The sequence below is a fragment of the Epinephelus fuscoguttatus genome, linkage group LG6 (genome assembly GCF_011397635.1).
Source record: "Epinephelus fuscoguttatus linkage group LG6, E.fuscoguttatus.final_Chr_v1".
Taxonomy (NCBI): Eukaryota; Metazoa; Chordata; class Actinopteri; order Perciformes; family Serranidae; genus Epinephelus; species Epinephelus fuscoguttatus.
Genome location: NC_064757.1, coordinates 31,564,714 through 31,589,514, shown reverse-complemented (window position 1 = coordinate 31,589,514; position 24,801 = coordinate 31,564,714). Strand labels below are relative to the sequence as shown.

Here is a 24,801-nt window from a genome sequence, read left to right as displayed (position 1 = left end):
CAAACGAAGAATATTCAGTGCTTTAAATAAATGTGAATTATAATAATTATAATTATAAAAAAATAAAAGGGTCTAATTAACATGTTTAAGTCTGGTGTACGTGCAGTGCATTTACAGTGATCACTCAAATAATGCAAATATTGAAAAAAATGGGGAATTTGATGAAAATTAATGGAGAGAAATGTTAATGTTCATGTAAGTAACACAAGAGAAGCATGTCAAAGTTAATGCAAGAAAAGAGATATATTTAAAGTTTAAGTAAGACAAGAAACATTTTAAAGTTAATGCAAGAAAAGAGCAAAATTTAAAGTTCATGTCAGAAAAGAAAAGAGCCCTTTCATTTGCAACAAAGGATGTGGTGTTTCCTGACAATTAAAATTAGATTAATTGTGTTATGTATATTGTGAGGACCACAGACAGTAGTGGAACAAACCACTGTTGTTATTTTCTCTATCCCTTTTTAGTAACAAATGCATACAATTGAAACATGACAATTTTTTTTTTTAAAAAGCAAGCAAGACACTGATGAAAGGCTTTGAACATATAAATTTAAGAATATTCTGTCTCAACCCATTCATATAGAAACTTGCAAGATTTCAAGATGTGTGTGCATGCATGAGTACATGTATGCATTGGAATTAGGGCTGCAATGATATACTTGTTTAAAGGTATACTGTACATAAGAGTTGATGGTTATCATACCATGTACATTTACCTATCTAAGATATTGAAAAACAATATGCAACTGGACGGATAATCTCCCCTTTATTTGAGTTATTTCCAAAGGGGAGACTTTTTACACAAACCATTACAAGTTCAAGTTTCAGTTATGTAATAAAGACCATCAATAACCCTTGTTTTCATTCCTTTAAGCGTCATTCTGACTGATACGATCAATTCTGTAGTACTGTAAACCACAATATTTTCTGAGACTGTGAATGAACCATGAAAATCTCATAACATTGCAACCCTTATTGGGATATACTGTATGTAGAGGCTGTTATATATGTATGTTCCCCTGAGTCACAAGATTTCTTCTGTTTCTTCCCCTGATAACTTGTGTGCAATATGCAAACCTGTGCAAAAATTTACAAAAGAAAAAACGCTGACTTTTAAATCTTGATTTTGTTTTATTGATCAATGAGAATTACTTGTTTTGACTGACACAAAGCATCACTAATCACACAACCACGTCCTCAGTTTGTCGCAGACATACAGACACACATATAAAAAGGATGGTATGTTTATACTGCCATTTAACCCCTGAGTATACATGTTGATTCAGGCCACTTCAGGACAGGGTCGTTAGATACTTGGTGCAGGCAGGATGAACGTTACAAGATCTTAGAAAAGAGAGCAGAGAACATTCTCGCAGCAATCTGAGGTATTAAGGAATGTCAGACGTAAAAAATTAGACACTTTGCATTGAGATGTGGCAGAGATTTGATTTCTATTTGGACGGTTACAAATTTGCGTTGGCAGTCAGCGCAGAGACTGGTGTTTCTGTACTGAGGGTATCTGTTTAGAGAAGGTCGGGCAGGAAGTAGTTGGTTGCCATAGCGAGTATGGGGGCTCCTGTCGGGATACCAGGGAAGGGACCGCTGGAACCGGCGATGTCAATGTGGGAGTACGGCAGGGGCGCGTTGGAGTCCACACCATGCTGTGTTGGAAATACAAGTTAATCACTGCGCTGCTTCCATATTAAATATTTCATATTTACAGATAAATAAAAACTTATTCTGACAATGTGTGAGCACCTTGTCGAGCCCTGAGGCCATGATGAGGAAAGCTGCAGGGGTCTGATGTCCTCGAGGTGTAGCCGAGGACGGCAGGTTGTTGCACTGCAGAATGTCCTCATACTCAGACTTTCCCTTGTGGAATTCGTAGTCCTCTCGTCTGATACTGGACACCTCGAACACATCGCCCAGAGCCTCTCCAGCTGCATGAGAGAGGACAAAGACCATATGCTAGTTAGTGATGGAGGATATAAAGAGCAGCTGTGCATGACATGGTTTATCATTTCAAAGTGTTTGATACAGTCAAAATGGCGACATCTGGTGGGCAACCTATGGCATTGCATTTGTAAGAAGAGAAACTCCAAGACCATGATGAACACTCGCTGTCATTATACTGTTCCCAGGATCAAAAATGAACTGCCATGGTTAAATTCAGCCACATAGTTTTCTCACCTTTCTGCCACTGAGCAGCGTTTTTGTTGCGATGGGCCGGTCCGTTGTCCATGATGATCTACACACAAACAAACGATGAGTAATACAGCAGTGGATTATTTGACACTGTAATGTTTAAATATCACTCTGTCTCAGTAGGTGGTAGTATTTCAGCGGTACTTACAGAGTAGTTAGGTCCCATGGCTCTGATGGCGTGACCAGTCAGAGTGGCGATAGTAAACAGCTGAGGAGACGTCTCACGTACCGCCTGCAGACACACATCATCACAGTGAGAAGGAAATATGCTCAGAAAAGATGAACAAACTAATACGGAAGGACTAATAACCAGATGCTGTCACCTTCTCCTTCATCTCACAGAGCAGGTCGACCATCACCATGCGTCCCTCTGCATCTGTGTTTCCCACTCTCACTCTGCGACCAGCGCGGGAAACCACCAGCTCATCGGCCACGTAGCAGTCTGAGAAAACACACACACACACACACAGGTGCTCTAACACAGATCTCTCTGACAGGAACATGTACGATGGGAAAGAGAAGTTGATGACACCGACCTGCGCCGACGCTGTTCCTCACCATGGCCATGGAGCCGACAACCTTCAGATGTTTTGGCTTCAGCTTGGCTAAAATCTAGAGAGCAGTGCAGGGGTTAGGAAGGAAGCAGTGATGCAAACTTTAACAACAGTTTCATGATCCTGAAATGTCTTGAAATGTCTAACTCTTAAATCTGAGTATATGTTGTGTTCTATAGATGGCCCTTCATATTCCTCTGAAGATGAAACAAGAGCTTGCATGAAGGGTAATATTCATGTCTTTGTGTTCAACGTGACTCAGCAGAGTCCAGGTCTCAGTCACCTAAGCTGAGTCACAAGTGCTGAATATCTTGTCTGAGGTGCATTAAAAGCTGCCTGAGGGTTTATTATTCAGGTGCAGAGAGAGAGGGAGGATCATTCACCTGGAAGAAGCCGGCCACAGCAGCAGCTCCACACTTGTCCCTGTGCATCCCAGCCATGAATCCACCGGCCTTGATGTCGGCTCCGCCAGTATCGTAGGTGATGCCCTGGGAAACAACACATAAGAACCAACCTCTGTTTATCAAGTAGTCAGTCATATACACAATAAACTCAAATTAAACCAATCAAAACCAACAGTCCTTCCTGATCATCTTAAAGCCCAGTTAAGACCAAAGATTTGCAATGAGACAAAAGCGTTTTAAAACATTGCAGAGAAAAGTTGCAGGAGTGTGAACTGGCCGGTCTGAGCTGAGCCGGCTGATGGTGTCACCTGCAACCCAGCTAGTCAAATCAGCAGCGGCTGGTCTTCGAACGTACAGCTCATCGCCTGTTTCAACAGGCAAACAGCCTGTAGTGAAGTTCGATGGTCAAGTCAAAATGACCGCAGACGGTGTGTTTGCTTGCTGCGGCAGGTGCTCTGTCCCCACCAAACGCTCTGTTTCCATCCTCACAGTGTGCCGGTGTTGGACACACAGGCTCAATGATGTAATTGGTGCTGGTTATTTATATTATTGTGGCGTATTTATAATGAACACAGTCCATTTGATGCTGGTTTTGTTTGTTTTTTGCTGTTTCATCACTACAAATGCAGCTGTAGCCAGTATCTCACTATCACTTTTCTCATTCATATTTTAAGAAGCTACAAATTATATTCAGCCACAAAACAAACCTAAAAAGCTGGAAAAGAGAATATAAGTACAGAGAGTTGTTGCATAGAGATGATACACTGTCTCATGTAGTTGCATTGGTGTGAACCAGCAGGTTTTTAGAACATTGTTGAAACAGGCAACTCCTTACAATACCTTGTAAAGAATTGCCTGTTTCAACATGCCTCGTCACAAATCTTTGGTCTGAACTGTGCTTAAAAGACCGGCTGCCACAAAGGATGTTTGGTGAACATTTAACTGATCTTTTGGAGTTGTTAGATTTTTAGAATTTTGTTCTGTCATGTCCTCATGTTTTAAGTGGACACTCTGGTGAGTGTATGGGTTAATATTTATTTCATCCCTTAATGTTTTATTGGTTCAAGGACTCCTCTCACCTTTCCCACCAACATGAGCGTTTGCTGGACTGGTCCCTCTCCGCAGTACTGCAGCTTGATGACTCTGGCCTGGTGACGAGGCACACCTGTATGAGGAGGACAACTATGAATAAATGTGCATCACCATTTAACATCAGTCTTGGAAATCTGTGTCAAGTGTCATGTTAATAAGTGTTAAAACAAAATGTGTTCTCTTACAGTCGGCACATCGGTTGACTGCAGCCAGACAGGGATACTCTTTCTCCAGAACCTTCACGTCGCTCACCACTTCCACCTGGAGGTTAATAAACACAAACACGCTCACACAGCTGTCCTGGACTGTGACTCAAACTGTTTCCCAAAAGGAATACCAGATGATTATTGACTATTTCCAAACAATACAAAACAGAGGATCATGTTATTCTGTTTTCACATCACAAAGTTTCTTTGCTACCTGCACAGGGCTGTTCTTAAAGAGTTCCTGGACGTAATCAGCCACACGAGGAGCAGCCATACGTTCAGGGTCAGAGCCACCGATGTCACGGCATGCCAGTCTGAGGAGGAGAAACAGGACAGCTGGTGGTGAATACGTGAACAACTCAACACGACAAATCTCAGCAGGGAATGAGAGTATCTGACCCACCTCCCACTCTCAAGAGCGTCAGCTAGCTCCACCAGTTTCTCTCCCTGAGCCTCCTGTGCTGCCCACAGACCCAAAACACACACCTTGTAGTCGGTGGGTTTGACGTTCCCCTCTCTCACTTCCAGCGGCTTTTAAGGGCAAAAAAGATTAATAAGTGAGTTTATTATTGCATGTTCAGAGCTAGTATCTTAGATCTAGATACGCTCAAACACAGAGCTGAGACTTTCATGCTCATTACATGACTGTAGAGTATTACCTAAGCAGTACTTCACGACTACTATAAAACTGTGCCCTTGTAGTCTGATCACCCAGCTCACATTAAGCGCCAAGTCTGAACAGAGCCACCACAGCCCTGATGATAAGGAGTTATGATCTCACCATGTAGAGAGCATGAAGGGCCCCGAGTGCAGCCACCAAAGTGCTGTTCTTGTAGTCTGCGTGTGGAGGGCAAACCAGCAGGGGGCGCTGCATGCCTGCTTTCAAGGCCCTGAAAGGACACAGACAAAGAAACCTGGAGGTAAACCAGCAATATGAGACACTAAGGCTGGAGATGTTCTTGTGTTTTAACCACATGGTTCTTCGACAACTGAATGCATTGTGAGCTTAACTGTTCACACACTTGCCTGTGTACCACAAGTGTTACTGGAGGATTCCACTAGAGGGCGCACCAGAGAACTCAGACCACATAAAACTTATGGATTTGCATGATGTGAACAATAAATGTAGCAGCACTCAAGGAGGTTACTTTACTCCCCCTAACGTTCATGTGTGTATAGGACGTGCACAACCAATACTCCAAATGTACATAGGATACACAAGACAGACTTATTGCTCACAGGGGTGGGGAGAAAATACTTATAGCATCATGATATTTTGTGTGGCAATATTTTACAGGGTTCCCACACATTTTTTTACAAATTAATTTTCAAAAAACTTTTCTGTAACATTTCACCCCATTTCCATGACTTTATTTAAGTTGTTTAAAATGAGTAGACAAGCACTTCCCAGGCATTTGTGGATAAGCAAACTGCTAGCACATCCTATCTTTGCTCGCAAGTTAAACATTCCCGCCACCAGCTAGCATATATTCATACTTTCCAAAGCATGTCCAGGCCTGGAAATATTTCTAATTTTATAACTTTTCCAGGAATTTCATGAAGGTGGGGACACTGATTGTATCCATACACACCAAGTATCAAAATTTTTATCATATAAATTATCAATATTGCGAATAAAAAATATATTTTTTAAATATATTTTGCTGCAATAAAAATGATAGAAGTGAGATGAACAGACTGAAAACTTTATCTTATTAGATAAAGCAGATGTTGGCAAAGTTTTCCTAATTGTCAGCTGAAAATAAGTAATAAATCGCAATGTGCGTTATCGCAATACTCAGCATATCACAAACTATTTTTCATTACAATAATATTGTATTGTGACCTAGGTATTGTGATAATAATAATCATATCTTAGGGGCCTCTGGTGACTCCCACCCCTACCATGTGGTTTAAAGCAAGTAATCTCTGGCCTAAAGGGGGAAAAAAAAATCTATTCACTGACCTTTTGATGCCGTTGACAGCTGCATCACTGAAGCGCCTGATGTCATCATAGTCGCGGTTTACTGGGCCGGTGGAGGCAAACACCATACGGTTACCAGGGAGACCAGGGACCTTCAGGACCACCACCTCCTCCCCCAGACCACTGTCCACCTGGAGAGAGAAAGCAGATAGGGAGAGCACTCACTATGTGACATCATAACCAACGCTTTAGTCTACAGATGAGACATCACAGAGTCAAGACAATGTTTAAATCAGAAAGTCCTGATTTAAAGGAATGGCACTGAACCAGAGCAGATCAGAATTTAATGCATAAATATAAAAGAACTTCGCAGAATATAGTTTGCCAATTTAATGTCCTTTTTTATTTGAATCCCACAAAACAGAAGCAGAAGCAAATTCACAAGTTACAGGGTGTCCACGGATATAACCAGGTTAAGACTTTTTAATACCACGTTAGATGAAACTCAGATATTAACTTAGTCAGGGTTGGAAAAGACAAAGACAGATGGGGTGAGAATATAAATCTTGTAATGAGGCTGACTTGCTGCAGGTGGGAGAGGGACAGAGACTTACAGAGCTGTAGTCCTGCAGCGGTGCTTTCAAGCAGTCGAGCTCGGAGGGCAGTGTGTCATGGCTCTGAGTCACCAACACGATGCCATCAAAGCTGAGAACAAAAAACCCATCATCATCACCATCATCATCTAACACAGCTGTCCAGCTAAACAGGAAGTGAAGCATTCCCACTGATACTCACTTCTGGTTCTTTAGGTCGGTGGTCCACTCAACAGGCTGGACGCTGCACAGAGAAACACACACACAGAAGGGTTACTTCCTCATGTTTCTGCAGCATCAGCATTATGTGACAGGAATAAGGAGAGATGTGTCAGGTTGAGCGATGCAAGCAGACTCTCATGTGAGTGTTTATAATGCAGCTTCGTGATAACCGAGTGGGTCAAAGTGTGAAAACCTGCAGGACCTTTGAGATCTGATTTAGTTTCAGCTGCTGCAGAAAAATAACACTTAGAACCTAGTCTACACTTCATACTGAATTTATTTCAGGCATCATATGACAGCTGGTGTTACACAAGAGAGGTATAATAATACATAAAGTGAAATCATGGCACTGGGCCCTTTTAGTGGAAACTGAATCCAGAAATAAGTCAAGCCTGTTCTGCAACATGAGAGGATCAGGGTTTCTGCTCTGAGCTGTGAGTGAATAAACAAATGAAGGTAAATTAAAAAGCTAAATTCAAATTAAATGACTGAATGAAACCAGATTAAAAACACATTACACAACCGCTATGTGGAAAAGTATCCTATTAAGCAAAGGCCTCTCTGAGTCTTCTTTGTTATTTAATGCACACGGCGCACGCGGCGGAAAGCTGCACGTGACGAGCCCATTAACCCCAAAATGAAACGGGGTACAATAAAAGCAGCCGTTAATCTCACCTGGTGCACATTTTGGTCCTCCTCCCCCGGTGCCTTCAGAGTGAAAGAGGCAGCTGACAGCCGGTAACAACGGCTCCTTCCCTTCAGTCCGCTCCGATTGGTCACATGATCCGTTAAGATGCAATTATGCTGCATTCGTGGGCTGCCCGATGCTCGTAATTACGGGCATCCAACTCCTAGAATGCTAATTTCCGTAAAATTAAAACATTAAATCGTTACATTTTGGTTTCCATTAAAGTAATTTACCTGCACTGTGAATCTGTGTCTGTATATACGTGTAGATGTTTATAATATTTACGGTAGTTGTGGAATGTACACAAAAGTTCCAACTGTACATGAAGGCGCATTTACGGCTACAGCAGGGAGTTGTAGTTTCCAGAGCTAATTCAACAAACGCGAAAATTAGAATTTAGATAATTATATGACCAATATAACAATACTTAATGACACGATTTAAAGACAATAAGTGCTACACTCGTCGCTAGCTTCCGTCGCTAACTTCATCTCTCTTTTGACAGGACTGACCTCAAGAACTACAAACACTAACCGGAAGTAGTTAAAAGTGGCGTTTTCTGAGCAGAATCGAAGAGGTGAGTATGAACCACAGACAGTACAAAGGGCAGAGTAGAAGTAGCAGGTTATACAGTAGCAGACAACAGTGTCAAAGTCCTCTGCAAATGTGATTTTGCCGTGGTTAAAAATCACACTGCAGAGCTTCAGCTGGAGCTGCAGGTAGGCAGAAGTTAACCCGCTGCTGCTGCAGCAGCTGTGTTCATGTTTTTACTGTCGTGGGTATGATTTACAGCTCTATTATCATGAGATAGCAGGTAATGATCAATGTGCAGTGTGGCAGACGTGCTGATATGATTTGTATCTGACCTAATGGCAGCCTCTTCTTGACAGACTAGTCTGGGTGCAGAGTCCAGTTCAGGAACAGAAAGTTTACAACTTCTGCTTCAGCAGTAGAAGTCAGAAAATTTAGGTACATTTCTGAAATTTTAACAGACAAGTATTTGTGTCAGTAGGTTTTGTTTCAATATTGTGGGTCACACATATGAATCAGGGGGTTGAGGGTCCTCCCATAGGAAAATTTTAGCACCAAACACTCAATTTCCTACAGTTTGGTGAATTGTCATGCACCTATTTGTGCCTTTTCTGCATCAATTTACAGTGGAACTACTTTAATCAAATTGAAGTCCTCTGCTACATCTATGTTTCTAGTGGTGGGAAAAGATGCATGTTTTAAATACTGAGAGGAACGTGTCCCCTGCGTCCCCCCCAAAATCTAAACCTATGAGAGTTTTCAGCTGCCTCTGTCCAGTGTGGTGTGTAAAGACAAGGAAAGGTCAATAATTTCACAGCAGGTCCAGAGTTCAAATGATTAGTCAGCAAATCCATCAGTTGATTGATTTGTGACCAGTGATATTATCTGATAATCACTAATTTATCAAACAAAAACGCAAAACTCTCTCTGGTTGCAGCATCTTAGATGTGAGGTTTTGCTGCTTTGCTATTTTTAAAATACATTTCTAAATTTATTTGTGTTCTGGAAACTGTATTGGTCACGTTTCAATGTTTTTCATGTGTAACAGATTAAAAATGAATTGATTTACTGAAAAAAATAGAGTAATTAAAGGAGGTTTTGATTTGTGCAATGGTGCTGCACTCTATTTAGATTTTGTCTCTCAACATGTGAAGGCTCAGGTGTGACGTGTTGACAGTAAGACAAAAACAATGAGGATGATAATCTATTTAAGTCTGTCAGACACCCTCTGAGAAATAAATCTAAGTTGCTGCTTGTTTGATTTCTGTTGTCTCTGCTCATCTGCTCTCCTCTCCTCTCTTTCCTTTCCTGTGTCCTCGACAGATGAGACTTCCTCTTCGCTCCTGCATCTTCAGGAGTTTACTCTCTCAAAGGAGACACACGACGAACCCACAGAATCGAGGCCTGAGCGGTGCAGCGATGCGTCTGGTGCAGTTTCATCGCCATGGTGATGCAGGAGGCATCAGAGTGGGAGTGGAGCAAGGTGACGGAGGGCACGGCGTGGTGGATCTGAAGGCGTTTGACCCCTCCATGCCCTCGACGATGAGAGAGCTGCTGGAGCTGGGAGACAAGGGTCTGGAGTGTGCACAGAGGTGACAAACACATTCATCATCTCATTGTTATTGTGCATTAGCTCCAAAATCACTGTCCTCTTTGTCCTCAGTCATCATCTTTGTTAATTATGCTTTAATTCTTCCTCAGTCATTGTCTTCTCCTCCTCAAACTTCTTGTTTAATCATTTTCATACTTCATCTTCTCTTCTTATATCATCACCATGTTTATAAATCAGCAACCTTTTCTTGTTTAATCATAAGTCACGCTCATCATAAAACACAGATGGGAAATCAAGATCTGTCCTCCTCATTTAAACTGTCTCTTCTCAAATCATCATCTCTTTCCTTAATTAACAAAATCCTCTTGATGAAAATCTTCCTCCTAAATCATTAAAAACATCTTTGTGGGGAAACAGCATCTTCTTAAATTTTTTTCTGAAATTAGCATCTTTTAACAACTTTATCTTCCTCATCATCATCATCATCATCTTCCTCTCTCTGTCTTCCTTGCTAACTCCTCATCATCCTCCTCCTCTTCCTCAGAGCCTTGTCGTCCGGTCAGTGTGTGGTGGAGCGATCAGACATCCAGCTGCTGTCTCCTGTGTTGGCCCCAGAGAAGGTGGTGTGTGTGGGCATGAACTACCGCGACCACTGCCTGGAGCAGAACGCCCCGATCCCCAAAGAGCCCATCATCTTCAGCAAATTCCCCAGCGCCATCACCGGCCCGTACGATGACATCGTCCTGCCCTCAGAGAGTCAGGTAACTTTATCTATATGTCACTATCCGAACAAGAGGTGACCGAGTGTTTTACAGGGAGAAAAAATGTGGATTGATTTGGTTTCTCTGAGACATTGTGGGAGGTTGTTAAGGGGACCTTTAGTTTTCTGACTCTGCCCTGAAGATCTGAGGCTCCACCTGGTGGCCAGAGGAGGACATTACATCTAATGTGGTGCCCTCTGTGTCAAGAGTACAATTTTAAAATCAATCCTACAAGTGTCAGGGAGTCAGTGGAAAGAAGCTAAACCTGGTGTTATGTGTGATCTACTTTCCTGCAAAGTTTTAGAGTAGCTGCCGTCGAGATGGAGAAGATTTGTTCAGGCAGTTGAACGCTGCGTTGCAGTACTCGAGGCTAAACAAAGAAGCTCAACCAGAAACTGTATATCTATAAAAAGATCAGACCGTATCTCACCCCTAACTGTCTCGGACACGTCTTAATGCAATCATTCTTTCATCCTACTGTCTCCAAAGTTGGTCCCTCACCACAAAGGAATCCATTGACCCTGTAGTAAAACTATACAACAGATCCATGGGAACCCTCCCCCGTGGAGTCACCTCTGCATCCTGACTTTTAAGAACTACATGAATAACCCAGCCAAGATCCAAAACAATAACTCCACTCCTACACTTACTCCTTAATCAGTTTCCATTACACTCATTCCAGCACTGCCTCACACAAACAATTACAGTCAGACATCATTTTTTCACACTTACACTAAAATCTGCAACAAGATTCTGTATTATGGAGCAGTAACCTCTATTACACACTTCAAACAGGCATACAAACAGTATTAAATGGAAGGACACGCTGATTCAAATCTCATACACCATCTTGCTCATTTACCTAAAAGGGTAACACCACCGAAATGATTTCCATGGCTGAGAAAAGTTCGACCAGTATTTGTGAACATGAGCTGCACTCTGTTAAAACCAGACACCAGAGAAGTCTCAAAATTGTGATGTCATAGAGTATTAAGTCTAAAGCTGCTCCATAGACAATGAATGGGAGACTGATTTTGTGGACCCACATAATGTTTTTCTTTTTATACTCAAATGAACTTTATTCTGCTGTAGTGGGCTCAGTTCTGAAACACAAAATGAACCCATATACTCACAACACGCCCCGGGTGCCCTCAGTGTCATCTATGACATCTTTACCAATCCGTTGTCTATGGAGCAGCTCCAGACTTTATACCCTGTGACATCACTAATTTGAGTTTTAGCACTCTAGTTTTTGGATTTGGGAGAGTTGTCCATGTTTACTAGTATGTTTGGACTGTCTTAGAACTGACTTAAGGCAGCATGGTGGTGCAGTGGTTAGCATTGTTGTCTCACAGCAAGAGGGTTCCTGGTTTGAGCCAGGGACTTTGCGTGTTTTCTCCATTTTCTCTGGGTACTCCAGCTTCCTCCCACAGCCCAAAGACATGCAGGTTAATTTGTGACTCTAAATTGTTCGTGAGTGTGAATGGTTGTCTGGTGACCTGAGTGTAGTGGAGAGTGTAATGTCAGCTGGGATAGTCTCCAGCCCCTCCGTGACCCCTAACAGGAAAAGCGGTTACGGAAAATGAATGAATGTCTTAGATCATCGGAATAACATTTAAGAATTTTGAAAATGGGCGTAGCTCCTTTTTAAGTCCTCTCCTTTGTAATGTCTCTATAGCTGTTTATGTTTTGTGGTTGTCTTGTCTCTGTTGGTTATTTTCAGTTTGTGTTGTGATGTGGTTTTGTTTTTATGTGCTGCAAAATGACCTACCTATGACACCAATGTTTAGCATTAGAGTAGTGTGGTTTTTGGTTAGTTCTGTAGGTTGTAAATGTTACAGTATTTTACATGCACGTTATTTTTCTCATTAACGACGACTGCGTGTCAGTGAACATATTTTAAAATACAATATGCATCAAGTCTGGGCCCCTATTCTCAAGCTTTAGATCGCTTATCAGGGTGTCCCATTCACAGACTGTCCTATTTCACTTCTCCATTGTTCTTCATGACTTGTACAACCTGCTGAAAACTGTCGGTGAAGATTCTCAGTCATCCAGGTCATGGTAGCGCTATATCGTAGGCAACTGGACTTGCTGAAGTGTCCTGAAGATGTTTCGCCTTTCATCCAAGAGGCCATCGTTAAGCAGAGGAGGTGGCCTACGACACCACTTATCATCCACCTTCAATGCAGTCTCAGGATCCCTCCCCAGACGACTTAACATCCAGTCACACCTGGATCCATCTAACCCAGGGGTCTGCAACCTTTGCCATTAAAAGAGCCATTTTTGACCAAAAATAATTTGAAAAAATCTGTGTGGAGCCGCAAAACATGTTTGAGCCTTATAATCAAGGTAAATAGCCTATTAAGTCTAAATTAGCGTATACTTATGGTCTAAATAAGCATTTGTTAATATGTTTTACCACAAGGTGGCCACTGTGTAAGGCACTATGAATAATTATCTGGTACTTAAATTTTGCAGAGCAGGCAGTGAGAGCAAACAAATCTGTCCACGCACTACTACATTCTCTATTTTATTCAATTTACTTTTTTGGATTTGCCATCCATAGCTAACCAGCCACTGCTATCGAGGTTCAGCAACATTTGGATTCATAGAAGGAATTTCCATAGACTTCTTTTCTCAAAGGCTCAAGGAGCCACTGGACAGGGGCTGAAGAGCCACATGTGGCTCCGGAGCCACAGGTTGCCTACCCCTGATCTAACCCTAATGACACACACGACGGGCGGGTGGGTCAACGATATGTGACCTTAATGACTCTGTAAGGGTTCACACCCACACTGAGTTTAAAGCCTGACTCCACACCAGTCTGTTAGAACTGAAGAGGCCTCTTGGATGAGAGACGAAATGTCCTCAAGAAACTTAAGCAAGTCCAGTTGCCTACCATAGAGCACTTAAGATTGCTGAAAACTGTAACACACCCAATGTTACTTTTAATTCCTTCCCTGTATAAATAAATGAAATGAAGTAAAAGCATGAATTACTTTCCTCAAATATTATGGTTAAAGTTGGCATCTAAGTTTCACAGTGTTCCTCAGTAAGAAGAGATTTTACACTGAGCTGAAAATGTACTTTGGGCTCAAAGGCGACCCCAGGACTTTTCACACTGAGTGTAACATTTGAAAAAGCAAGTGAATTAAATCTGAGTAATTGTGCCTAACAGTGTGTGGGCAAATGAAAATAATTAGTTTTGTTACCAGGAGAGATTTGAGCCGGAGAAAAAAAACAACACCTAATTAAGCTGAGATTTTAGTACTTAGTATACAAGTGAAAACTTTATCCACAGGAGGAGCTGAGCACGTCTCTCGAGCACTCCAAGACAAGTGGAATTATTTCATTTAAGAAACTTCCTGAAACAAGTTAATTTGCACCATAATTAAATCCAGTCACTTCAGTCCTTCTTGAAGATTTGTTTGTCTAAGATCTTTTTTTCTAGTATATTGTAGAAAGAAATGAATGCAACAATAAATGTTATCATGTCTTCATGGTTTGCTGATTTAAAGAGAACGACTGCTGCGCTGTTCCCCACTTTGATACTATATACTAATCATACACAGTGTGTAGGTAATGAAGAGAAAATCAACACACTTTACTGCTTATGCTGACAGGAAATGATACAGTACGCATGGTGCCGTGGTTAAACTTAACTACTTCAATACTCTGTGTTCCAACATTTGCAATATACACTGAACAAAAATATAAACGCAACACTTTTGTTTTTGCTCCCATTTTTCATGAGCTGAACTCAAAGATCTAAAACTTTTTCTATACATACAAAAGACCATTTCCCTCAAATATTTTTCACAAATCTGTCTAAATCTGTTAGTGAGCACTTCTCCTTTGCCGAGATAATCCATCCCACCTCACAGGTGTGGCATATCAAGATGCTGATTAGACAGCATGAATATTGCACAGGTGTGCCTTAGGCTGGCCACAATAAAAGACCACTCTAAAATGTTCAGTTTTATCACACAGCACAATGCCACAGATATCGCAAGTTTTGAGGGAGCGTGCAATTCCGGCCTCACAACCGCAGACCACGTGTAACCACACCAGCCCAGGACCTCCACATCCAGCATGTTCACCTCCAAGATCGTCTGAGACCAGCCACCCAGACAGCTGCTGCAACAATCGGTTTGCATAACCAAAGAATTTCTGCACAAACTGTCAGAAACCGTCTCAGGGAAGCTCATCCGCATGCTCGTCGTCCTCATCGGGGTCTCGACCTGACTGCAGTTTGTCGTCGTAACCGACTTGAGTGGGCAAATGCTCACATTCGATGGCGTCTGGCACGTTGGAGAGGTGTTCTCTTCACGGATGAATCCCGGTTTTCACTGTTCAGGGCAGATGAGACAGCGTGTGTGGTGTCGTGTGGGTGAGCGGTTTGCTGATGTCAACGTTGTGGATCGAGTGGCCCATGGTGGTGTTGGGGTTATGGTATGGGCAGGCATATGTTATGGCCAGCGAACACAGGTGCATTTTATTGATGGCATTTTGAATGCACAGAGATCCGTGATGAGATCCTGAGGCCCATTGTTGTGCCATTCATCCACGACCATCACCTCATGCTGCAGCATGATAATGCACGGCCCCATGCTGCAAGGATCTGTACGCAATTCCTGGAAGCTGAAAACATCCCAGTTCTCGCATGGCCAGCATACTCACCGGACATGTCACCCATTGAGCATGTTTGGGATGCTCTGGATCGGCGTATATGACAGCATGTTCCAGTTCCTGCCAATATCCAGCAACTTCGCACAGCCATTGAAGAGGAGTGGACCAACATTCGACAGGCCACAATCAACAACCTGATCAACAATATGCGAAGGAGATGTGTTGCACTGCGTGAGGCAAATGGTGGTCATACCAGATACTGACTGGTTTTCTGACCCCCCCCCCAGACTCCCCCCCAATAAAGCAAAACTGCACATTTCAGAGTGACCTTTTATTGTAGCCAGCCTAAGGCACACCTGTGCAATATTCATGCTGTCTAATCAGCATCTTGATATGCCACACCTGTGAGGTGGGAGGGATTATCTCGGCAAAGGAGAAGTGCTCACTAACACAGATTTAGACAGATTTGTGAACAATATTTGAGGGAAATGGTCTTTCGTGTGTTTAGAAAATGTTTTAGATCTTTGAGTTCAGCTCATGAAAAATGGGAGCAAAAACAAAAGTGTTGTGTTTATATTTTTGTTCAGTGTATTTAAATTTTGTGAAGGTGTGAGCAGTGCCTCTGTTTCCTCTGTGCATTGCATCAACAGCACACTCAAACACTGAGCTTTTTTAAATGCATACTGACTGCTTTGAGTATACTAAATTTAAATTTAATTTTGTGAAGACACTACAGACAAAAACGGGACCTGTAAAATGTCTGTGTCACAGAATTTTCTTCAACTCAACAGAGATAAGACTGACAGAATTGTCTTTAGGCCATGGAAAGAAAGAGAGTGTCAGCTCTCACCTTGAGGCATCCTGTCTTATAAGGGTGTTTTCACATATAGTCCTTTTAAAACAAACCGATCTCAGTCGACTTAGGGTGTTTTCACACTCTAAGTGGACTCAGAGCTGTGACTCAGCATTTTTTGCACATATGTGAACACTCCAAGAGACCCCTCTGAAGCAAACTGTGCTCAGATCACCTCAGGAGGTGGTCTGACTTCGGTTTGCTTCAAGTCCTAAGTGCGGTTCACCTAACTTGTGCTTTGTGAATGCAAAGTTCTCCAGGTTCCCTTTGCTCTTTTCCATTGTATTTAACCCTCAAGATCACATTCTATTACACTGGGATGCCTGAAAAACAGACGAAACCAACAGAAATGGGACTTTTTGTGTTCAAGTTGTCAGTTCATTTGAAATTTTGTAATTTCTTCAGCTTTGATGTGGCCTCAGTCCTCCTTCTGTTCACACTATAGCTTATATATTTTTGTTTTCACTTTGATGTGGCACTACAGCGTGGTTATGAAGCTTCTTGCTTTCGTGCATTTCTGTGCTCCATTTGATGTATTCTACATGCCACATCTGGAGATGTGCAGTATCTTCTGTGGACCAAACTACTCCTCATCCTACGTCCTTGCAAGTGTACAGGCTGTCATGGTTTCGTCTGTTTTTTCAAGCGTCCCAGTGCAACAGCATGTGATCTAGAGCAGTGTTTCCAAAAAGGTCCAGCCACGAGTCCAGATTTCTCCTTAGTCATTAGTTCAAGGTCCACACAGTATTCAGCATCATACTTGCGTTTGGCCATGTTATTGAACTAGTTTAGCTTTCAGTTAATCACTCACTCTATAGCAGGAAACGGCACTTCAAAATAAAAGCTTTGTGCTGGAAATTTACTGTACTTAAATATAAAGTGTGTTTTTTTACAAACTTGACACGTTTGGAAATCACTTGCAACCCACTTTTGGACTGTGACCTACCAGTTGAGAACCACTTATCTAAGGGGCTACATACAATGGCAAAGAGCAAAGTGAACCTGGAGCACTTTGTGTTCACAAGACGCAGGTTAAGTGAACCACACCGCAAACTTGAAGTGACCCAAGTTCGGTTTGCTTCAGAGGGGTCTGAGTTCTCTTGGAGTGCTCACATATGTGCAAAAAATGCTGAAACAAAAACAATGCTGCCAAGTATGAAAACACCTCAAGAGTGACACAGTAAAACCTTGGTGTTATCATGGACTCAGATTTAAATTTCCACAGCCACATCAAATCCATAACATCAGCTGCCTACCACTATTTAAAAAACATTGCTAGAGAATAACGTCAAAGCAAGACCTTGAAAGGCTCACCCATGGCTTTATTTCCAGTAGATTAGATTGCTGCGATGCTCTGTTTGTAGGACTTTCAATATAAGCTGTTTGTCAACTTCAGCTTATACAGAACGCTGCTGCTCGGGTCCTGACAAAAACTAGGACATATGACCACATTACTCCAGTCTTAAAATCCTTACACTGGTTATCTGTCACTCAGAGAACTGATTTCAAAATCCTGCTGCTTGTGTATAAATCACTCTGTGGCTCAGAACCCAAATATATCTCGGACATGCTCCTGACACATGAACCTTCTTGGACCCTGAGGACATTTGGTACCAGCCTACTGACCTTATCAAGAGTCAGATCAAAACACGGTGAAGCAGCATTTTGTTCCCAGATGATGTAAGAGAAGCCCCGACTCTGACCACTTTAAGTCAAAGCTGAAAACATTTCTTTTTTACACTGCCTGCTCCACCCTGTAGTGACTGAAAACTGTATCCTTTATTATGTTGTATCTTTTATTGCTCTGTGCACTGTGAATTGCCCTGGTGTATGAAATGTGCTGTACATATAAAGCTGCCTCACCTTGCCAAAAACCTGCTTGGAATTGGTGAGTACTTTATAATCAGGACACTGTTGTATGTCCTTGATCTCTTGTCTGACTGCAGGAGGTGGACTGGGAGGTGGAGCTGGCCTTTGTGATTGGACGAAGAGGAAAACACATCAAGGTGAGCGTTATGACATCACCTCTGATGACACTTTGATGCTCCGCTGAGGAAGCAACTGTTCTGACTCCATTTCTACTTCCTCCTCTCGTGGATAAGGAGGAAGACGCTCTCTCCTATGTGGCCGGGTTCACCGTGGCCAATGACGTCAGTGCGCGTGACTGGCAGATGAAGCGCAACGGGAAGCAGTGGCTGCTGGGAAAAACGTTTGACAGCTTCTGTCCTCTCGGCCCTGCCTTAGTGACCACGGACGCTGTGAAAGGTGAGAGGGAAGGAGAAACCACAGCATGGAGAGCGAGGCAGACAGAGAGGGGGAATTAAAGACGATCTGGTGAATCAAACAATTATCTGTAATTTTAAACGTCAGCAGCATCACTGAGTTAACATGCTGCAGTTCTGTTTGTTCAAAGAAGAGACATTTATATTGTTAAGGCTACAGTTAAAGGGACAGGCCGGGCTGGGCTTGGCTTGCACGGGCTCGGGCTGGATTTTTTGGGCCCGATCTAAGCTCTAATCCGGGGCCGGGTCGCAGGGGTTGCAGGCCTTGCAAAGCACCCCAACCAATAGAATGCCAGATTTACTGTTGACCAATGAAATGATCCCTGCCTCCTTGTGGGCGCGCTCGCTTTAGTATTAGCTAAACCTAAACTAAAGCTAACTAAAGCGAGCGCGCCCACAAGGAGGCAGGGATCATTTCATTGGTCAACAGTAAATCTGGCATTCTATTGGTCAGGGAATTTTGACAGGGTTGTTACACAAAAAAATCCAAGTGCAGGGCAGAAATCTGAGAGCAGAAATTCCGCGAGCGCACAGAAACAGTTTGAGAGCGAGGAGAAAAGCCGAAGCTCGAGCAGGAAAACTGTGCAAGCAACATGGTATCTGAGTGCGAGCACACAGTTTGAGCAGAAACAGATTAGATCCAAACGCAAGCAGAGGCTATTTGAGTGCGAGGGCAGGGTTTTTGAACGTGAAATCAATAAATAATGCTCTCAAACTGATAGACCACTCTCTTGAATAAAGATAGGGATAAAGCTCCATACTCAACTGACCCCTTTTGGCACAAAGGAGCAGCGGCTCTACTCCGACCTCCCTCTGGATTCTCCTCTGAGAATCGCTACCTTAACGTGGTGGAGGGGTTTACGTGTCCCTGTGAACCTGTCGGCTGTGTTGTCTGGGGATAATATCCCCCACTAGGGTCTCGCAAGGCAAAGTGGTCCCAGGGGAGGGACCAGACTGAGAGCGAGTCAAGAAGGCCGTGATGAAATGGACTTTTCGGAACGTGAGCACCTCGCCTAGTATGGAGATAAAAAATAATAACAACCACTTTTAGTTCCTGCAGTGTTCACCAAATGAAATCTAAGACTTTTTAAGACCTTTTTATACTATAAAGAACCGGAGGTTTACGTATAATAAAATGTTTATAATCAACATTTATACATTTCTCAGTACTTTCCAGCCAAATGTAACAGTGGACCTCATTCACCAATAGCTTCCTGAATTTTTGTTAAATTTGTTCTTAAGAAAGGTTTTAAGAAATGTCTACATCAGATTCATGATGTGTTTTTAAACTGCACAAGTGTTCTTACCTGTGTGCTTTTAATGATGAATCCCATTGTCTTCATGAATTGAAATCTCATGTGAGATGATCCTAATCACAACAGGTAAACACCCTGTAAATCCTTATAAAAGGACATGAGACTGCAGGGCTGTATGCACACACAGAAACTGAAAAGAAAAGGTGAGATAATTTGATCCAGAATGCGTTGACAAAAGTCCAAAGAGGGCGGAGCACCGGAAACAAACTAATATTTCTGAAGTGGAGGTGCTTCTGCAGGAAGTAAACACCAAACAAGCTCTTACATTCAGTGGCATCAGTAGTGGATATAAAACTACACAGAACACAATGAATGGGATGTTAAAACTTGTTGAGTGAATGTGGAGAAGTATTTAAAAAAAAAAAAAAAAAAAAAAAGGTTCGCTCTCAAGTGTGAGGCCAAAGAAAATTTGCAGAACACAGAAGAGAGACACTGACCACTGGAGGGAGACATGTTGTCTTCACCACTCTGCAAAGAGATTTGCACGGTCCTGGAAGATGTGTTCCTTTGTCTCGACACAATCTGAAGCATCTCGCAGCAGCAGTGAACATGGATATATGCAACTAGACTTAGAGTGCTGAAATATGCCTTTAAATAGCGCAATCAATCACCAATTATTAGGTGGCATGGTTCCTAATGAACAGAATTAATGTGAATCGAAGTGCTAGTGTTTATTTTAAGTATATATTATTAAGGTGGCGTTTTCTCTCCAGATCCTCACAACCTCAGCGTCCGCTGCCTGGTTAATGGAGACACAGTCCAGAGCAGCAACACTGATCAGATGATCTTCAAGACGGAGGCGCTGGTCGCCTGGGTTTCAAAGTAAGTCCACTCTCACCCCAAATTAGCTCTGGTTCTTGAACTGCTTCCGTTCATGGTTGCTGGAACGTTGGTGCTGTCACATGAATACGCCCACGTTTCCACCAGTTGTGTGTGGAGCCATTGTAATAGAGGATGTGTCATCAGTGGAGAGTGTCGCACAACGGAAGTAAACAAGTGGCATAATCACGGATTACATTTGATTATCTGCAAGCTTTTGTTTTGTCCGGACAGGTATTTGATTTTACCCAAAACAAGCACAGACCAGTTGTTAATGAGACCACTGCACGCTCTTTTATGATTTCTCTCTCGACTTCTCCATTGTTGCCTTCTACATCCTCTGTCCAACCTGTAGAATATGGGTTTCTCAAAGTCAAGGATCCTCATTCTCATCTCATTATTTGGAAGTGGACACATTGGAAAGTGTAACTTATGAGGTTTCTGTCAGTATTTATTTCATGGTTGTATAATAAAATCTCCTGAAGATATTAATCCAAATAAATGACACATTTATCTAAATCCTACCGAGTTCCGCTGGCACAGGTTTCAATGAAGACGCCTCGCCTTCACTTCCATCCTTGGAATTTCTCTGAAAGGAGGACTCAGTCCTTCGTGAAACTCAGAAGGATCCTTGACATTGGAATAGTCCTTCGGCGGGGGTCTATGACGAAGCATCCTTCAAATTTGGCTGTTTGAGGATCCTTCCTTGACTTTGAGAAACACCCTCCGTCCTTGGTAGAATTTGAAGGATCCTTGATATTGGAACCGTCCTTAGGCAGGATTTGATGACGTAGCCTCTTTGAAATTCAGCCATTTAAGGATCCTTCCTTGACGTTGAGAAACACCCTATGACACGCACTGGTGTCGCCAGGTTCGCGCTTCAGATCAAGGAAAACCTGCTACTTTTCAGGTTCTGGACTAATTTATTGTTGGTCAAAAACCGGAATAGATCTGATGGAAAAGGGGTTTCTGTGCACTGATGGTGTCTTTTTGTGTGTTTCAACTTTCCACAGATTTGCATAATAAACTTTTCTGCCTCAGTAACTGGAGCTGAGAGTGCAGAATTTCCATTTAAGAAATTATGCAAATCATGTCAGAAACGAATCCAAAAAAAAAAAAAAAAAGGAACGCCGTGTGAGCAAATGGCCTCCGTTCTTTATGGACTCGAAACTGAAATTACATGCTTCAACTAAGGCTTATCAGCCACGGCAGGCACCCTTTTGCCTCAAGGCACCCTGACCAACTGGAGCATTCTCTGATCTGATCTGAGATTCTTGGACAGAAAAGCCTCTCCCTTCCTCGCCTGATTTCCTGGTGACACTGCTTGTGTCATTGTGTCATAACAGCAGCCCACGTCACCTTTCATAGGATCTGCGTATACATGAGGATACTTTGGGGACGTTATACTTTTACATGACCTTGCCTGATTTAAATTTGTTGACCAACTCTACACGCTGCACTCTCCGCAGCCATGGTCCTCCCTGCTCCTGAATGTGAACTTCACTTTGTGTTTTGTTTGTCCTGTCAGGTTTGTGACACTGACTCCAGGAGATGTTTTCCTGACAGGTACTCCTCCAGGCGTGGGTGTGTTCAGAAAGCCACCCGTCTTTCTCAAGGTGAGGTATTTGGGGGAAACTGACAAAGATGAAACAAAAATGAAGAGCTAGTATGCACAAGTTGTTGTGTCTTTCGCTGCACGTCAACTCTAGTTCGACTTTACTCAAAAGAACTTAAAAGGGATCTTTGGTGTTTTTCAACCTTGACTCTATTTTCCTGTGTTTTAGTGTATAAGTGAATAATGGGAACAACAAATTTTGAATCTGGCAGAGTACTGAGTGACAGGCTGCAATGTAACAGTAATCAGCAATGGTGCACCATCAATGTGAGTTCACTGAAAGTGCTTTTTTTGTCACTGACAGGCTCAGATTGTTAATTTAAGCATCTTACAACATTAAGCAGAGGATCCCTACAGAGATAAACGGTTTTTTAAAGAGTAAGATTCTTTGTGTTAAACCAGAAACAGCCCTGAAACCCTGCGATCAATAAACCGACCAGACTCCATTTAAATAAACAATAATTTAATCATTGTAAAGCACACTACATTTTAGGTTATCAGAAGCAAAACAAAACTCACAGAAACCATCTTGGTTTGTCTTTACACTGCTCCAGCAATCACAAACTCAGGTGTGGTTTAAATAAACCCTTAATTCATGCATTTAGATGTGAAAATATGCTGCCTCTAAACACACTAAAATTACTGTTTATTTAAATGGAGTCTGGTGGGTTGGCCAAAAACGATTTCAGGGCTGTTTCTGGTTAAACAGAAAGGATCTTACTCTTAAACAAGAATGTCTATCTCTGTAGGGATCCTTTCCATAATGTTGTCAGACAATAATAATCTAACATAATAATCTGAGCCTGTCAGTGGCAAAAACAAGAACGTTCACTGGAAGTAAACTGATGGTACACAAATGTCTAGAGTGGCCACACTGTGGCTGCAGCCCTCTCTCAATGCTGGACCAATTTCAAAAATTGTTGTCTCCATTAGTCACTCAGGGTGTTTTTACACCTGCCCTGTTTGGTTCGGTTCAATCAAACTCAAGTTGCTTTGCTCCCTAAGTGTGGTTTGTCTGGGCAGGTGTGAACACAGCAATCACACTCATGTGCGCACCGAAACAACTGGACTGAGACCTTCTTGAAGAGGTGGTCTTAACATGAGCATGTTACAGTCCTGGAGGATTATTAATCTCCTGTACTGCCTTAATATGCACATTCAGCACATCCAATGCATCAAAACATTGTTTTCTAGTTCAATTTCAAACTGTATGGTTTGACTAAAATGAACAATGACAGCAATATAGTCCACGATGAGCAGCGCTAAAATCAACCTGCATAGTTGTTCCTCCATTGTGACATTAGAAAGTGTTGCATTCATCTTGCAAGTGTACTCTTCTTCAATGGTTTGTTTACTTCCTGGATTTTTTCCCACATGGAAATTCTGACCAATCAAGAGCAACTTTCTCACACAAGGTATTTGATCTGGTCCTCTTGTAAATGCTACCGTGAGAACACGAACCAACTCTAGGCAATTATGCAACTTTGTAACAAAATGAGTCCCTGATTCAGACCAAAGCAAGACAACTCTAGGTCTGAAAGCTCTGTTGGACACAAAAACATTACATTTTAACGGCTGTATGTAATGTTCTTATGCTGTGGTGCAGAGTTAAAGGGACTTTGTGTAGTCTGTAATATAGTGTTTTCATAGATGGCGAGGAAGTGGTTCAGATTAGAAGGTGTAAAGGTGTATTTTAACTAAGAGTTTTACTGTTTCTTCTTTCAGAAAGGAGACGTGGTGGAGTGCCAGATCGACCAGTTAGGCTCTATAATCAACAAAGTGGTCTAAACTGACGAAAAAAACATCAGCTGTTAAATAAACTGCACTTCTGATCGACTGCTTCACACACTGAATTTCCAAAAGATGTCTTTTTTTGTTTGTGTTAAAATGTGTGAAGGTTCCCTGATAAATGTTTTATTTATGATACTACAGTAATTGTGAGGAAGGAAAACATGGTATTTTTACTCCATAAAAACAGTATAATTACATGACTCAACATGCTGTTTGCAGCTTGACCTCGGTTATTTAGTCACTAGCTGTAAAAATACCCCTCTATCAGCAGCCTCCCACTCACGCTACAGAGCACAAACTGTGAACCTCCTGACTTTTTTCAATATGTAAAAAACTAGAAAGTATTTCTAATTATGTTTTCATCATCATGATAAATTTTATATAAAACTTTTCGACTAACGTAGAGGATTCAAACAGACTTCCTCTGTAGAAAGTTTAAGGAGGAATTTATTCAAATAAAAAAATATGCTGTCTTTAAAGTTGTTCCCTCACACTGCCTCGGAGGAAATTCTTCATAATTATGCTGATTCATGTACCTGCTTGATTCATTTTCTTTTTACTGAAATCACTGAAGTTGATATTTTTTTCACTGACAGAAACAGCTTTAGAGAAATTCCCAGACTGAATGGACCCATTTTACATTTTCGCAGTAATGTGATGAGGTGACTTTTTTGTACCTAGAAATTATTTTTGACCAATGAGTCACTTAATAATGAGTGAAATGAATAGATTCAAAATTCAGCGTTACATTCATGTGGCAGA

General features: G+C 42.0%; 2 protein-coding genes across 4 annotated transcripts; one reads left to right on the top strand and one right to left on the bottom strand.

Moving 5' to 3' along the window:
• Window positions 1-1,110: 1,110 nt before the first annotated feature.
• zgc:152830 (uncharacterized protein LOC767682 homolog) lies at window positions 1,111-7,990 on the bottom strand. Its single transcript, XM_049578318.1, has 16 exons — window positions 7,875-7,990; window positions 7,180-7,221; window positions 6,999-7,089; window positions 6,427-6,575; window positions 5,242-5,350; window positions 4,864-4,991; window positions 4,675-4,774; window positions 4,440-4,515; window positions 4,242-4,327; window positions 3,142-3,246; window positions 2,741-2,816; window positions 2,528-2,646; window positions 2,353-2,436; window positions 2,190-2,247; window positions 1,758-1,939; window positions 1,111-1,660 (listed from the first exon to the last, which is right to left on the bottom strand). The coding sequence occupies exons 1-16, from the start codon at window positions 7,883-7,885 to the stop codon at window positions 1,523-1,525; spliced, it is 1,554 nt and encodes a 517-aa protein (XP_049434275.1). The 5' UTR covers window positions 7,886-7,990; the 3' UTR covers window positions 1,111-1,522.
• Window positions 7,991-8,297: 307 nt separating this feature from the next.
• Window positions 8,298-24,096, top strand: fahd2a (fumarylacetoacetate hydrolase domain containing 2A). 3 transcript variants are annotated; one of them, XM_049578319.1, is made up of 8 exons: window positions 8,298-8,464; window positions 9,742-10,010; window positions 10,515-10,731; window positions 18,163-18,222; window positions 18,319-18,481; window positions 20,528-20,636; window positions 22,162-22,249; window positions 23,974-24,096. In XM_049578319.1, the coding sequence occupies exons 2-8, from the start codon at window positions 9,742-9,744 to the stop codon at window positions 24,034-24,036; spliced, it is 969 nt and encodes a 322-aa protein (XP_049434276.1). In that variant the 5' UTR covers window positions 8,298-8,464; the 3' UTR covers window positions 24,037-24,096. The 3 variants fall into 3 exon arrangements, with proteins under 3 accessions (XP_049434276.1, XP_049434277.1, XP_049434278.1); XM_049578320.1 differs by lacking the exon at window positions 8,298-8,464 and adding an exon at window positions 8,475-8,606; XM_049578321.1 differs by lacking the exon at window positions 8,298-8,464 and adding an exon at window positions 8,835-8,856.
• The last annotated feature ends 705 nt before the right edge of the window (window positions 24,097-24,801 follow it).

What these genes read in the sequence shown, in the direction of transcription:
- fahd2a (XM_049578319.1), top strand. Translation starts at nt 9,742, where the DNA reads ATGAGACTTCCTCTTCGCTCCTGCATCTTCAGGAGTTTACTCTCTCAA. An exon ending in GGTCTGGAGTGTGCACAGAG is followed by an intron (nt 10,011 to 10,514) that starts GTGACAAACACA and finishes CCTCTTCCTCAG; the next exon opens with AGCCTTGTCGTCCGGTCAGT. An exon ending in AGCCACCCGTCTTTCTCAAG is followed by an intron (nt 22,250 to 23,973) that starts GTGAGGTATTTG and finishes TTCTTCTTTCAG; the next exon opens with AAAGGAGACGTGGTGGAGTG.
- zgc:152830 (XM_049578318.1), bottom strand. An exon ending in ACCGACCTAAAGAACCAGAA is followed by an intron (nt 7,090 to 7,179) that starts GTGAGTATCAGT and finishes TTTTGTTCTCAG; the next exon opens with CTTTGATGGCATCGTGTTGG. An exon ending in CTGTGGCCGGCTTCTTCCAG is followed by an intron (nt 2,817 to 3,141) that starts GTGAATGATCCT and finishes ACTGCTCTCTAG; the next exon opens with ATTTTAGCCAAGCTGAAGCC.